The sequence below is a fragment of the Molossus molossus genome, unplaced genomic scaffold (assembly GCF_014108415.1).
Source record: "Molossus molossus isolate mMolMol1 unplaced genomic scaffold, mMolMol1.p scaffold_m16_p_10, whole genome shotgun sequence".
Taxonomy (NCBI): Eukaryota; Metazoa; Chordata; class Mammalia; order Chiroptera; family Molossidae; genus Molossus; species Molossus molossus.
Genome location: NW_023425345.1, coordinates 19984887 through 20000848, shown reverse-complemented (window position 1 = coordinate 20000848; position 15962 = coordinate 19984887). Strand labels below are relative to the sequence as shown.

At 51.2% G+C, this 15962-nt stretch overlaps 1 protein-coding gene across 1 annotated transcript in view; it reads right to left on the bottom strand.

The window, feature by feature from the left end:
• The window catches only part of NTF3 (neurotrophin 3), a 66972-nt gene extending 51323 nt beyond the window's left edge, over window positions 1-15649 (bottom strand). The window contains exon 1 of the mRNA XM_036252563.1: window positions 15416-15649. Within this exon, the coding sequence (XP_036108456.1) occupies window positions 15416-15433 (18 nt within the window). The 5' untranslated portion in view covers window positions 15434-15649. The remainder of the gene's footprint in view (window positions 1-15415) is intronic.
• Between the last annotated feature and the right edge of the window lie 313 nt (window positions 15650-15962).

The following is a 15962-nucleotide window of genomic DNA, read 5'->3' as shown; positions in this document are numbered from 1 at the left end:
GAGCTTATGCCCCAGATGACATCAGAAATAGGTGAAGGATTCTTTCAAGCCACCGCAGTAACATTTCTTCTCACTTCTTACAGGTGCCACCTGATGGCTGCCTCCCAAGCCCTCCGTGTGGCAGGAGGACCCAGGTGCTGGCATGTCTTGTTAAGGAGCATGCTTCCAGCCCAACTTGGAGGATGGCCATCGTCCAAACAGAACAGTGTGCTATTAGCATTGTTTCAACCAAATTGTTTATACCAGTCTGAACCAGAACATACACTTGTAAAGTCATTTACAGCTTGCAAAACACTTCCCTACACATGAGCTCATCTAAAACGCCACAAGAATTATGTTAAGTAGTTAGGGTTTATTATCCCAGTTTACAAAAGAGGGAACTGAGGCTCCCAGAGGTTGTGACTACTAGTGATTGACAAAGTGGAAACAGAACCTGGGTCCTCTTGCTCAAATGTTAGTTCTTGGTTTCCTTCCCTGCGTGACCTTTACATTCCTTCGCCATTAGCGCTGAGGCAGAAATAGCCCGAGGAGCACTTTCTGCTTAAGCTTCCTGCCGACCCTGCAGGGGGATTAGTGGAAGGCCACTCTTGACTCCTCTTACCGTCAATGGGGCTGATGTTCCTCAATACTATGTTCATGGTCCCTTATGCACATGCTTCTGATTAGACTTTGGAAAACACAATGAATTGCCTAGAGTCCAGATAGAAATGCTTCGGCTCATCTCTCTCCCCCCACCCTCCTTAAAACACAACTGTCCCGTGATTTAAAAAGAAAAGCTCTGCTGAAGATGACTGTACTTGGGATAGGGGGAGGGGGACAACGAGCAGAGAGGGCGGGATGGTGGCAGCTATACACTGCCAAGAATGACCTCAGTGCCATCCACATGACAGAGAGAGAGCAGCGGGCGGCATGTGGTGTTTGCTCCCGCTGCCCTTCGCAGGGCGTGTGCCTGTCAGCGGTGCGATCCTCCGGCAGTTCCTGTGCAGGAGGAGGCCTGTCCCCACCTCACTGCTGCACCACTGTCCCGCGTCCGCCCTGGAACCGCGATCCTCCCACCTGCTCAGGGAGGCTCACTCCACCGCCTTCTAGTTCCTGAACTACGCTCAGCCACTCGGCAGTCTGGAGAACCCCAAGTCCAAAACGCTTACAGAAGCACGCACTTAGCGATGGGTGCGAGACCTCCAGGTTGCCTGGCAGCGCGCACCGTAATATCTTTTTGTAAAGCAGAAACCCGGGGACTGCAACGATCCCACACGGTCCACTTCACAATTCCGGAGTATGCGCTTGGGAACGTGACTTGTTCAGACTTTACCAATTTCTTCAGACCTTGATTTTTCAGCTTCCTTCTCTGACCGTTCACTCCACAGCCCCCCTGCCAGCCCTGCCCTCCAACAGGAGAACAACGCAGAGACAGAGAACCACCTGGAGGTCCCTTGGTTAAAGCGGGTGCTCAGGCAGGGACTTTGGAAGCACCATCTCAAGACTGGCGCTTGGGCTGATCCCAGGGAACCAAAAGGGAAGAGAGGTGCTCACTTCCCCACTGAGCCACCAGTGCAGACAGCAGCAGCCTGGTCCGGTAGCTATCCTAGAGGAGGGGCCCTGACAGATATGCATATTCTCAGGACTGTTCCTCCAGAGATGGCAACTGTTCTGCATCCTGAATGCAGTGTGGAGACCGTGTCCTGCAGCCTGATAGAGCATCTACCTCTGGGACTGTTGGGGGAACGAATAAGAGGACATATATAAAAGTACTTGCACTGATGTCCTGGGAATGCTGGTCCATGTTCCCCTCTCTCCCCTGTTCCCCACATTTACCCTCCATAGCCCCATCAGAAGATGAGGAGGGTGGGCACTTCAGAATCTCCTGAGCACCTGGGATCTGCCCTCTTCGTCTCCAGTTTGGGAGGCAAATGCTGGGCGGGTAGGGAGAAGAGCTCAGCTCAAATGAGCTGAACAGCCTTAACTAACTGGGGAGTTCTCAGGAGCACACCCAGGGTGGGGCAGATGCCAGGGCACGGTTGCAGAGGGCAGGGACAGGGCGCAGAAGTCATACTGTAAGCTAGTGGTTCTCAGCCTTCGCTGCACATTGAAATCACATGATGAGCTTTAAAAAACCCAGGTGCCTCTGTCCCAAGCCTAGATAGTCAACTTCAATTGGCCCAAGTTAAAAGATCTCCAGTTCCAGGGACGATCAGAACAGTAAGAACAGGGGAGAGTCTTTGTTGAGCTAAGACCTTTGAGATGACACTGGAGGTTCTCTTTGGCTCCCTTTGGCTTTACCAAGGGGAGTTTTTACGTTCCCACAGTTTTTATGTCAGGTGTCTGTCTGGGTCACTGACATACACTCTCTCCTTATATATGCTAAGCAATGTGACGTTGAAGTAACTCTAAATAGATCCACTACTGGCAAAAGTGTTTCTGCAAAATGTGGTAATTTTTGGAGACTGAAACTCACATGTGCATGCGTGTGCACATTCACACACACACACACACAATCTGTAGGAATCAGCTAATGGCCAGCAATCTGGGTCCCCCTCGGATGCCCAGAAACCTTAGCATCTGTCCACATTCCACTTTGTGCCTTTGGAAAGGTCTGAAATGCAAGCAGCCCCCTCTGGAGCAAGTCACGGTCAGTTTCAGACTATCTGGGGCACAACCCCAAAGCTCCTTTCATTTTTAGTCCTGAATGAAATCAAATTAGAGTGGAAATACATAGAAGAAGGAAAAAGGTTTGGAGTCCACCCCCCCCCACACCCCGCATTGCCAACCACCCTAAACTCTCAGCATTAAGAGTTATTATTTTAGCCCCTGTTTCCTACATCTAGAGCTACTGATCAGTTTATCGACACCCCCCCACACACACATCCTTCCCAGGCTGGTTTACTCTCCCCAGGGGTCAGGACTGATCAGAGTCATCAGAGAAAGTCAGGCCTGATGCTCCCTATCCGCATTCATCCATCCGCTCGCTCTCATTCCTTCTGCTACTAATCCAACCAGCAGTCATTCCTTCACCGAGCAACTAAATGTACTGAGAACCGCGTTCCACACTGCAACCAGAGTGATCCTTTTTCAGACAAGAGCCTGATTGTGCCCTCCCTCATGTCAATGCCAAGTCTTCAATGGCTCCCACTGCCCACAGGGTAGAGAGTAAGCCCCCCGTTGGCTCCTGCCTACTCCCCACCCCACGGTACACATCACCCCACGACTGTCTCTGTGCACCACCCACCCGGACTTCCTGTAGCCCTGTCAGTCCTGTTTCCTCGCCTCAGGGCCTCTCCTCATCTGCTACTTCCACCACGACTATGAGTCCCATCACAGGCCCTCAGAACACCTTCCAGGTATCCCTGGGGCTGTATGGCTCCATGTCCCTTGCTCAGAACAGATGGTCTCCCTGTGCACTGGCTGCTCTTGGGAGAGTCCCGTCTCTATCCCAGACCCTGCTCACTCTTTGAACAAAAGCCACAGGCACCACTGTGCCGCAGGAAAGCCCATGCAAACCCCCTGGAACCCTCCTCCAATCCCCTAACATAGTTTTCCCTCTTAGGCAAAACTCAGACCCTCTCCGTTGGCTCTATCCTTGCCTGCGCCTCTGTCGAGGGTCCCTGAAAGCGGAGGAGACGCGCGGCAGACAGACAGTAACTTTATACAGCAGCCCCTAAAGGAGATGTAAACACAGAGGGGGGGGCTGGGAAGATATATTGCCAATTCGTACAAGAGCCAAAAAGTGAAAGGGAAATGTCAGAGGATTACAGTGACAAGCTGAGGTCTCTCTACCAGTAATCCAACCCAAATTCAACTTGATTCCCTAGGCTTGCTAATAGACCACAGTCTAAAATTTCTTTCTTTCTTCCTTTCTTTATATCTTTATTTATTTCTTTCTCTCTCTCTCTCTCTCTCTCTCTGACCCATGCACGCACATGCACACACACACACACACACACACACACACACACAGAGACAAGAATGTGAAATAAACATACTAAAGATTTCCCTGGTGATCATCTAAATGCTAAAGAAGAGAAAGAAAATACATAAGAATGAGTTATGAAAGTGTTTTTCTCATTTCATTCCACAACCATCAAAAAGTCTCAGATCCATAAAAAGCCACAAAAGCAATGAAAAGTAAAACAAATCCTGACGCGAAGGAATCTCCCACTTGAGCTACGACCAAGACTACTGCAGAGGTGCTACCTTTGACTCAAGTGCTATGTAGATACGTCTTTGGAAGGAAGGTCCGGGGGAGACAGAGAGAGCAGCAGCCTGGCAGACCCCTCCTGAAGCCGGTCACCTGTCGTATCTGTACATCTGAGATTCCTCCGGGAAAGTCTCTCCCACTGTGTGGGGGTCCTTAGGAGAGGACCACACCTTGAGGGCCCTGCCACCCCCCCCCCCCACAGGGGACTCAAGTGGGACTCTGGCTCTGCTGCTCCTTGACAAGCTGGAAACCAAGAGCCACCTCCTCCTGGGGGGCCTAAATGCAGGGCAGGGACAGAGGACCTCAGACCACACGACCTGTAGCCCAGGCCACAGCGGGCTGTGCATGTCAGGCCCTCTGGTCCCAGAACTCCCAGGGCAGAGCCTGTTCTGTGACATCAGGTGAGTGTCCAACAGGAGACGCTCACCAAACCGTGGGGTTGCTACAAACCGCTCCCACTTGTCTTTCCCAATCACCCCAGCCTGCAAGGACTCCTCCTTCCTCCGAACTTCCAGAGCCTTTGGTTCCTGCCACTCAGGTGCCACTTACCAAACATATCCTGCCCCAACTCGTGGCCTATTCCTCCACAAGTCTGTCCTGAATTCCCAGCAGGAGTGCCAGGCTCTCCTTTGATTCCTCCCTTGGTGTCCCCATGGGACCTAGCACAGGGGTTCAGGAGAATCAAGAAAGACAGGAGGCCCCCTTTAAATAACACCTTTGTTAAGCAGACAAGAAAAACATCTAACAGATGTGTTATGCTTTTCAAAGGCTCCTTTCTAAATTCCAAAGAAATCACTAAATAAGGACCTGATGTCTATTCCATTTCTCCTGGTATCTCGACCAATTAAACACAGGATGTGAAAAAAACAAAAAATGCCGAGGAGCTCACTAAGCAGGAGGGACTCCGAGGACAGAAGTGGACAGTAGATGGCAGTCTGTCCCTGTGTCAGAAATGGTCACAGAGACACTGTGCAGGGAGGCAGCGGAGAAGCAGCGGAGCTTGGCGCTCAGGCGGACCCCCTTCCTGTCTGTGTGGACTGCAGCCAAGAGCAGGGTACTCCTGAACATCACACCCGTGAGCACACACACCTACACATGAAGCCCCAACACCCGTACCAATGCACCTCCCCACGAAAAGCCAAGGGGTACACATCACAGTGGCCTCTGAGAGGCAGGCTCAGAGACTTGGTCTGACATTGGGAACTCAGGGACAAGAGCCCTGCCAAAGTGAAGCCTGGTCACAGACCCCCAGCCTTCTCCTGACCCAGACAATTCTCCATCATCTCTCACACTAAAAAACAACACTCCAACTGAGGCCCCTGCACTTGACCCTCCATGCTCACTTTGCCCCTTCCCAGAGCACACTGACATAAGCCATCGGGCTCCCTCGCCAAATCCGAGACTCTTAGAATCAGAGCTGCAGCACCCACCTTGCATCTTCTCCAACACACAGCACAGGCCAAAGAGGCACCTACCACCAGGATGCTTACTGCATAACCTTCCAACGTGCGCTTTTCCAATGTCTAGACATCAATTGCCCTAATTCGTGTGCAAAGACACCCAATTCCCCTGTGACCAAGAGCCCAAATTTGCAGAAGAGCTAAGCGGACTAAAACAAGGGGCAGATGGGTCTCCAAAGAGAGGAAGAACAGCCTTTCCTGTTCAAGAGAGAGGACAGCAGGCTCCAAGACCTCAGGACTGGGACAGGTCAAATGGAAAAACAGAGAACATGGCTCTGGGCCCTTGGCCAGTGCATAACCTCTCTGAACTCAGCCCCTTACCCCTGCATGAGCAGAACTCTAACTCGTCCTGCATTCATTCCCCCAATGCATTGCTGTGGCAGATACTGTTCAAGGTATTGGGGGACACAAAGATGAAAAGACCAGATCCCCTTCTTTGCAGAGCTCATATTCTAGTGAGGAGACAGAAATGCAAATAAGACTCAGGCTGCTAAGTGGTAGAACAAGGGGTGGCTGGGAGGGAGCCCCAGGCTATCTGGGAGGCAGGGAGGCTGGCCAGAGGAGGGAATGCATAGTGGAGACTGAGTGGAGAGCATTCTAAGCCCATCCTCCAAGCCCATCTCAGATTCAAGGACAGACATATATTCCTGCCACTAGCATAGTTTTGCAATCAAAGAACATTTCCTTCCCTCTACATGTAATTCATTTCCCCTTATGGAGCCATCCATCCAGGTTTTTGTTTTGTTTTGTTTTGTTTTGTTTTGTTTACTAATCCCCAAATCCCACAATAGAACGAGGCAGGAAAGACTTTGGGGATCACCAAAGTCAGTAGCCCTTCACTCTCTCACTTAACACACAAACATGAAACCTGGTGTGGTTCAGGGACTTCCCCAAATGCACACAGTCTCTAGCAGAGTTAGGGGTGGAGTCTGGTCCCCTTGCTCATAGTTCGGGATCTTTCTGATTCAGATTATTGAATTCAGCTCACACAGACAATTTTATCCCACATAAACCTCTCCCTGGGCTTCAATTTCCAGTCCGAGACCTGCCACAAACCTGGCAAGTCTGCTTCTTCAGCATGTTACAAACATGCACTCAACCATATGCTCGATAACTTACCCGCACCACATCGCTTAGTTTCCTCGTCCTCCCCCTCCAGGTTTCTGCACGGAAGTCCTCCAGGCCGGCCAGGATACCTGGGAATCCCAGGCCTGGGCCTCAGTGAGGCTCAGGGACCAGCGGACCACAAAATATGTGGGTTGTCACAACTAGCAGGGTCCTTTTGACCTTCTAGAGCAACCAACCCCACCTTTTCCAGCACCCTTGCCCATGAAGTTCACATGGCTGGTTGCAGTCCTTTGAAAAGAGAAATACGGCACACTGGGTGTCCGGACAGCTGGGCTTCTCCCCAACCAGGGACGCACTTGTTGGGAGCCCGATGATTTCCAGAGCTGCATCTACCTCTTGAACCCGGTGGAAGCAGGGGCGTGCCCTGTGAACCATCAGGAGCAGGTCTGCTAGACACAGGATGGAAACAATCTCAGACTGAGAACTGGAAACATATTCCCTAAGGGATCATTGGGAACCAGAGGGGGAGGATATTTTTAAATGCCGGGGCCTTAGACCTAGAAACAGAGGGAGGGAGGCAATACATTTCGAGGACCAGGCTATCATTTTAAAAATCATACCAGGAGGGCTAACTCATCTTATAAAGAAGAAATGCATCACCTTACACGTGAAAAGTTGTTTCAAACCAAGTATCTAGGGGGCACCTACAACCTCACCAGCCTCAGGTTAGTGTTGTACACTTATTTGCACACTGCGATACCTTTAAGCAACAGAACAGTCATGCTCATGAATTGCCTTGAAGACGAGTGTGGTGGTGGTGGAGAAATGAGCAGAGGGGGAAAGAACGACAGCCTTCAGCCATACCCTTCATCAACAGCAACATGCCCGCACACACCCCTCTGGCAGCTTTACCTCTGGTACTGCCCAGAGGAGGGCACGTAGCAGGCCAGTGCCAGGGCCAGAGGACCCTCCCGCTGCTCTGCTCTGTCTGCACCAAGCAGAGCCTGGGGACCCCAGTCCTTAGCAGCAACCTCTGACCCCAACCTCTCAGCAAAAAAAAAAAAAAAAAATCTACCTTTCACATTGGCCCCAGTACAAATGGAGGCAATCCCTAGCCGATCAAGGAAAGCCATTTTCCAGATTCTGAAAAGCCCTCCTAGTCTCTGTTCAGACTTTCTTTTAGTTTAATTTTGTGCAACCTTCATCACAGGACTCAAGAATGCTGGGACCTACCACCTCTTGTGGGCGTGTGAATCAAAACCAGATGTCCGGCTCCGATCTTATAGAGTTTACAAGGAGGCAATTGTGGCTTAAATCAATGCTCCCATTCTGGAAGAGAAGATTCCCTGTCAACAGAATGGGAAGGAAAGGGAGAGGGCCAATGGGAGCTAAGACAGATCTGACACACGCTTACCAGCAGGTGGCTAGAAAACCTCAACATTTGTCTTGCAAATGGAAATGAACCCTCCAGTGGAGCAGGTTTCCCTGTGGGGTGATAGACTTCGCAGAGGGTTATCAAATACTCTCCCAGGTGGATGACACCACAGAATGCAGAAGACAGAATGTGGCTGGCAGGTGATGGACTTGGGATGGCCACAGGCGTCAGGACAGGCCAGAACACCAACATGTAGTTGCATAACCGTAAGCATATCCCTTAACCTCAAGTAACCTCAGCCTCCCCATCCGTAAATGAGATTATTTTGAAAATGGAGATGATGCCATACGCTATTTGTAATCAAGCCTGGCACTCAGTAAGTACTCAAATATTAATTATCGTTATCATCATTACCAATCATCTTAAAGGTGGGTCCTTATCTTAGTCAGAAACACTAAGAGGCATTCACATGGTAGCCAGATGATTAATTAGTGTCAGGCCTACCAGAAAGCCAAACCCCGACCTCTTTCAGCTCTGTAGGCACTGTGCAGGCTAAGCCAACTTTGCGAGCATTCTTGGCCAAAACAAGACACGACGGTATATTCCTTGCACGACTTTCTGCCTTTGACTCAGCCATTCCCCAAAGATAAAGACAGGAGCTCATTTAGGGTGTGCCAAGATGCACGTCAAGCAAAACATACGAGCACCGATTGAGCAGGAGGATAGGGCTACTGTAGAATCCTAGGATGGCAGAGTTGGAATGGGACTTTGAGATCTAATTCAAGTTCTTCATTTACAGATGAGTATATCAAGGGCTGGAGAGAAGGTCCCGGATCATACAGCAGATGATTAGTGACAGGGCTCAATTCCAAATCTGGTCCCCCACATCCAAGTCAGCAGGCTTTCTGCTCCCCATGCTGCTTAAGATTACCCTGGCCTGGCATCTTTTGAGGTCAGTAAGCTACTTACAGCTCTGGCCTTGAATGAGCAAGAACCGTCATCCTTTCAAATATCCCTGACTGCCCTGGCCGGTTTGGCTCAGCGGTTAGAGCGTTGGCCTGCGGTCCCGAGAGACCCGGGTTCGGTTCCCGCTAAGGGCATGTACCTCGGTTGCAGTGTGTCCCCGGCCCTGGTTGGTCGTGCGGGTGGCAGCCACTCGATGTGTCCCTTTCATATCGATGTTTCTCTCTCTCTTCCTCTCTCCCCCTCCCACTCTACCTGAACAAAAAATAGAAAAATATCCTCAGGTGAGGATAAAAAAAAAAAAAAAAAAGAAAAAAAAACAAATATCCCTGACTGAACAAATCCATAAAAGATGTGGGGCTCAACACATGTCTTCTCTGGAAAAAGTGAGCAACCACAACAGACCCCACCCAATGTCACTTCAAAATCTGTTCTTCTCCAGCCAAACTGGTTATTGTCAAAGGTTTGCTTTGTGAGGCTATCCAGAGACACAGTCAGCCTCTGGTGGCTCGTAGTTAAGATCACTTGAAAAGGACCAGGGCACAGATGAGGACAGGAAACAGCCAATGCATTCTGACCAATCAGGGTGCATGCACTCTCTAGCCCCTTGATATTCTGGAGTAAACTAAAAGGCTGAATTATGGAAAACTATCAACAACAACAAATACTTTAAAGATCTTGGGCTACCTACATGTGCTTTCACAGGTTTTAAAGTGAGTCTTCTGAAAGGTTCCCTTTGTCCAGCCTCGATCTGAATCGAAATCTGTCTGGGCAAGAGCGAAGTACTATCTACACTGGCCTCATATTTCTTAAAAGCTCATACATCCTCCATCCCCCCCAAACAAATGAGCTGAAAGAAGTTGCTTCTGACTTTTTCCACAAGCTGGCCCTTCTGCAAGAAGGGATATGATGCCAGTTCAGTCTGAGCCAGGCACCCATCCACCTGCCACCCATCCGCTCTATGAATGCCTCCAGCTTACCCGGGCCACTCCTGTGCCCACGTGTCCCCCAGCACGTACACACGTCCCATGCTCTCCTCTCAGTCTGCGCAGGCCTGTCCACACACAAAGTACATCCACAGACCTTATCAGCAGCACCACATGGGGCTTCGGCTTGTCTCCAGTAGAAGATTTGGTCTTTCTCCAACAAACTCAATTTTAAATAAAACTAAATCTAAAAACCCTAGCAACGGTCATTAGTTCAACCCACCGTCAGAAACTGCCTGCTTCATTAAAGAGTAAAAGAGCATCTGGTGAGGTCTTGAAGCCAGTCGGTGGGTTTTAAAGATCTTCCGTGTCGGCCTGACTCCCCTCCCTCACTTTAGCCAACACGTGGATTTGCATTCCCTTCGGCCGGGGTGGGGATAGCCGTCCAGGAAAAGGTCTGGAGAAGCCTGGAGCAGAAGCCGCCTGCTCAATTAGCCGTCCTGAATGGAGGGGAAGCGGGGAGGCCTGAGTATCTGATACATCTGGGAGTGGAACGGCAGAGATGGGAAATGTTATGTAATTAAACTCTGCTGGCCTGTCCGCCTGGGGAACGCGAGACCCATCAGCAGTGACCTCTTCCAATCAACTTAATTGGCCCAATCTCGCCAAGAAAAGCAACAGAATTGGTTTAGTGCCTCATGGAAATAGCTTAGCTCCTGACTATTTATGGCCACTGAACCCAAGGATGGGAGCCTGACTCTGAGCCAGGAGTCGACAGCATGAGCTGACTTCTGGGCCGCCTTGGAGGCTTCAGCGGGTTTCCTTGGCCCCCTGCCTCTATTTCCGTCTCTGGGGAAGGGGCTGCACCAGCCTGCTGCACTGGGTGCTCACTGTTTCAGGGGTCTTGAGGCTCCTGCCTGCCAGGAACCATGGTTTAGAGGAAAACAGACCTTCACAGTGACCCAGGATGGCTGGACTTTGCTCCTCTTGTATTCAAATACGCCAAGGACAATTATTATGTTCTCTCTTCTCAAAGTCACATTCATTTTGGTGCCGTGGTCTGCACAGTTCATGTTAAAGAACAGGACAATGTTTCCGGTCACTAAGAACATTGTTTTTTGGGACACCTTTCTTCTGAATACTTCAATGACCTTTTATGAATACAGATTTTCATCAACTATAATCTAGGTTTGGCTGCCTCCATTTTATGGATGAGTAAACTGAGGCAGTTAAAAACAGTCCCACTTACACAGTGGGTGAGCAGCAGACATGCAGAGGGCACTGTACTCTCAGGGGGAGGAGGTATAGATCCCATTTTTACAATGGTTCACGCACATGCTGGCACCTGTATTTGATTAGACTTCAGCTCTGAGTACAGCTTTGTACTCCTAAACACACCAAGCTTCGACTGGGAGAAGAGGCATCACAGACATTGCCCTTGTGTAAAAGGAGAAACTGAACAGAGGATCCAGAAGATGAGAAAACTTCCCAAAGTCACACTGATCCAAAGTGGCAGAGTAGAACAAAAACCTAGACATTCCCATGAGGGGTCTTCCACCCCCACCACCCCATCCTCAGAAACTTCTGCCACCACATCTTCTGACCAATGGCCAAACCCTAAATTAATTCTCTCTCATGTAGATGCATTTCCCCTAAAAATAAAATGGAACCTCAAAATGGCACAGCTATAATTTCATGAATTCAAAAATGCCATGAGTCAAATAAAGGCCCCCTAAAATATGCTCTCACATGATTAGAACCTAAAAAATGAGGTTCCCTATCACCTGGTCCAGACAAGAAAGTAGGTGCAGCCAAAGCACACAGCTCTCCCTGTTCTGATGCAGCTACCCCACCAGCTCTCTCAGGGTATGAACCCAACCAGCTGCATATTCCCCTCACCTCCCAGAGCTCCCAAGCTACCGCTTCTTTGCTCTATCTCTACCTTTTCTACCTAAGATGCACACCTAAGCATCCTTCCTCAGACACAGAATTCCTGCACAAACCCTCACAAGAGCCAGAATATACACCCCTCCTATCCTGGCTGACTTTCTCCCAGTTACTTAAACACACACACACACACACACACCCCTTAGCTTTACCCTCTTAGCTCAAGATTAACAAACACACACACAACCTGCACACACACACAACCCGTATCTTCCCTGAACGGCTTCACCCTCCTCCAGTTTCACGTATCAAATTCTGTTCCTGCTAGTAAGTAGGCACTAGACACTCAAAACTCGTCCCTCACATGCATCATGACCTACATTCTGACTAGGACTGAGGCACCCCCAGCCCAGTTCCCAGCTCACAACCCCTACAAGAAATAGTAACAAGCTTCAACACCCTCCCCGACACACAAAACCACCCATCCTCCCTATCTTTATGCCCTCTTTTTACAAAACCACAGATACATTTCAAGTCAGAGTCCCTTTGGCCCCCAAGATCCATAAACATCTCTAGAAACTGAATTATAGTTCTTGACGAAACCTCAACTAGCATCGAGCTCGCTTCATTCCTCCTGACAAAACTGCAGCAGTCAGCTGAGCTCCGAGAAGGAATTTTTCCAGGGCACTGTGCCATGGCCCAGTACCCAGCAATGAGCTGAGCATCCAGTAGTCATTCCATAAATTTTCATTGGTGATCAATATTAATTGGTGACAGTGTTCCTCTATTAAATAAGAAATTCATTATACAATATAACACAACCGTACATCTCAGCCACTAGGCATGCAAACTGTACTCCTCCACTCACTCCCGTCCCCTGCATCCTCCCCGATCCCCACCCAGTGCCAACACACAGGACTTTCCCCCTGAAATGTACATCCCTCATTCTAAGCCTTCCCAATTCCCTTCTCTCTGGGGAGCTGAAGTGGGGCAGAAGGCCAAAACTAACTCAGCATCCTTCCCTGACAAGTCTCTCCACAATGAGTGTCTGAGCCCACACTTTTCTATTCCCCACATACCCCAATGCCATCCCAGCCAAATTTCCCAGTGCGCACTCTTAAAGTTCACACTCTGTTCTTCTCAAATAATCTTTCCCCGCCTCCACACATATCCCTTTGGTAATCCTCAGGCGCCCAACCTTCCACACACATCCACCTTTCACTCCCACACACAGCCTTGCCACCCTCCCACGCCACACCCACTCCATGTGTCTGTGCAGGCATACACATGCCATCTGTCTTCAACACACTACCTCTCCTCCTGTTCCGACACCCTTCGCAGGCACAGATTTCTCATTAGCTACACCTATGTTCCCACCTGCTCTCATCTCCTGCTAGTCATACATATGCCCATCTCACAGACTCTTCCAAAACACCTCCAGAAAACAGGGCTGAGGGGAGCTCCTGCTCTCTGGTCACCCCCCAAACACACCTTTTGGAAAGGCAGAAACTTTCCAAAAACCTCCTCCCCTGACCAAACAGAGCACCTACGGGCCTGATCTAACCTCCACAGGAAAGTCGGCCCCATCACAGAACAAAGTGGTCCGCTTCCAGCTACAATGTAGTCCTCACCAACATACTACCTCCTTCCCAGTCTTTCTACTTTCCTTCAACACTGTTCACAAAGCCTGTGTTTTGTTGTTGTTTATTTCATCTCCCCCATCCCAAAGCCAGGTCTCAGTGTTTGAGCCCAAAGCAGAGGCTGCTGGATTTTATCCCCTGAATTCTACCTCTCAACTTTCTTTGTGCAACATGTCAGGAAGGAATTGGGGGCCAGCTGGAGGGGGACAGGCTGAGTGAGCTGGAGGATTTCTGAGTGCTGTGAAAACACAGCCGACCGAAAAGTTCCCTCTGTGTTACAACTGTGTCCCATCCTGACCCTCAGGGCAGAGGGCTTAGATGTTTTTCTTGCTCTCTATTCTGCAGGGTGGGAGAGGGTACCTCTTTATTAAAAAGCAAGCACATTCTGTAATCGTCTGAGTTGCAAACATCAGAATCCAGGAGTGACACCCACCCCCACTTCGCCCCCTTCCCCAGCTCTTCACACGCATAAACAAGTCCGCGGGCGAGCAGCCTCAAAGCTCTCCAACTCTGAGCCCCGCGCTCAGGCTGCGTCTAGGCAGCTGCCTGCACTCAGGCTCTGAACCTGCCGCCCGCCGCCAGAGGTCGAGACGAGGCAAGTCAGGTTCAGGTTCGGAGTTTCCTCCACCGGGACTACCCCGAGCCACCGAGCCTCTGAGGCGAAGGGCTCTCAGTTTCATGTATTTGACGCGCAGAGGAGGAACGCAGCAGCCAAACTCCCCCAAAGCAGCGACCCACTCGCGCCCGAGAGCAATGAACAGAGTCCCCTCCCCCACCCAGACCCTCTTTCCCCGAACTTTCAACTCCCATTGTCCCAATCATTAGGATAATCAGTAGAGCTCTAGAGCAATCAAGCGAATTGGACCGTTGTGGGTCATTTTAACTCCGACCTAGCTCCACCAGTCCCGCGTCTCCCAGCCTTCCCACACCTCCGCTTCAAATTCCTAGAGCTGTCTTGGAGAAATCGCGAGGATTTCCCCAGGGATAGCACGGTGCTCCGTGCCCCGCGCTCTTTCACCGGGTGCCAGATGTGCAGACCGTGCGCGGAGCTCCAACATCTGCGCTGAGCCCTAGGGTCGGGTAGCCGCGTAGTGGGCGCTGGCCAAGACCTGCCCCGGGCGCGGCGTCGTTTCCGAGAAAAGCTGTCCGAGGAGGCAGGGGACTCCAGACCAGGTACGTTGCACGGGGCGAGAACTCTCCACTCTCCAAACTGGAAAGCTACCCTCCAGGTCCGGAGCTCCGAGTCCCCTCCCCCAGCCTGCATCCGGGCCCGGGCCAGAGAAGCTGGCGGAGAACTACGAGGGGCTAAGAGCGGGGCGCGGGGGGCGTGCCGGGGAGTGGCTGCCGCACCTCGCCCTTCCATGCCCGAGATCTGTCTGCCACCCCCTTTTGTTACGGGATGCGCAGGGAGCACTATCTGCAGGAGCATCGGCGTGTGTCGGGGGGTGGGGGGGGCGGTTCTGCTGAATCCCTTCCCTGCCCTTCCGTCGTCCCCATTTCCCCTCGCCTCCGCCCTTCGTTTCCAATCCATGTCCCTTAAACCTGATCACTTTCCCAGATATCGAGCGGTTTCTCGGGCAGCCGAGGGACGAAAAGAGAGGAGGTGGGGAAGAGAGGGGAGAGGGAGTGGGAAAAGGAGGGGGGGGAGGGGGGGAGAGGGAGGGAGAGAGAGAGAGAGAGAGAGAGAGAGAGAGAGAGAGAGAGAGAGAGAGAGAGAGAGAAGGGGTGGTTGTGGCTCGGCCGGGCTGATCCCAGCGCAAACTTCAGGGAAAGTGAGTGCTTGCGGCTCGATGGGGGTGGGGCGGGGTGCGGAGTTGGGCCCCCACGCTACTCCACTGAAAAAAACCCCACTAGGCCCTCAAGACCCAAACCTGCCCACCCAAAATACCCGCCTCCCTTACCGTGGCAGAAGTAACCATGGCATCCGTGTGACTGTTTCCAGGGACGTCGACATGAAGAGAAAGGTGGACGCAAGATTGGTCATTCAAAGTCTCCCCCACCCCGCCGCCGCCACTACCCAGCAGGGGGAAAATAAAGGAGAAAGAAAGAAAAGGGAGGAAAGTAGTTGCTCCGGGCTCTCTCGCCGGGCCGCGCGCGGAGCTGTTCGGTAGGGAGAGGAGCCTTCAACTCTGAGTCCCGTGAACATAATCTGCGCGGTTATAACCAGCCAACCCGGCCAGATGGCTCCGCGCTCAGCGCCTTAACCCCTTGCGTGCCACGTCGCCCGCCCCCGCGCCCGGCCGGCCGCGCGCCTTGCGGGCCTGCGCCCCAGCGCCCCTCCGACTTGGATCTGGGGACCAGTGGGAGGACTGGCCGTTCTTCCTAGCCCCTCTTAAAGAAAGACACCAAAAACTTCCAGATGAGTAGTCTGTTTCAGTCTCCCCCTGGATTTCCCTTTTAAAGATCTAGGAATAAACGAAATATTCACCTTTTCACTGCATTTTACAT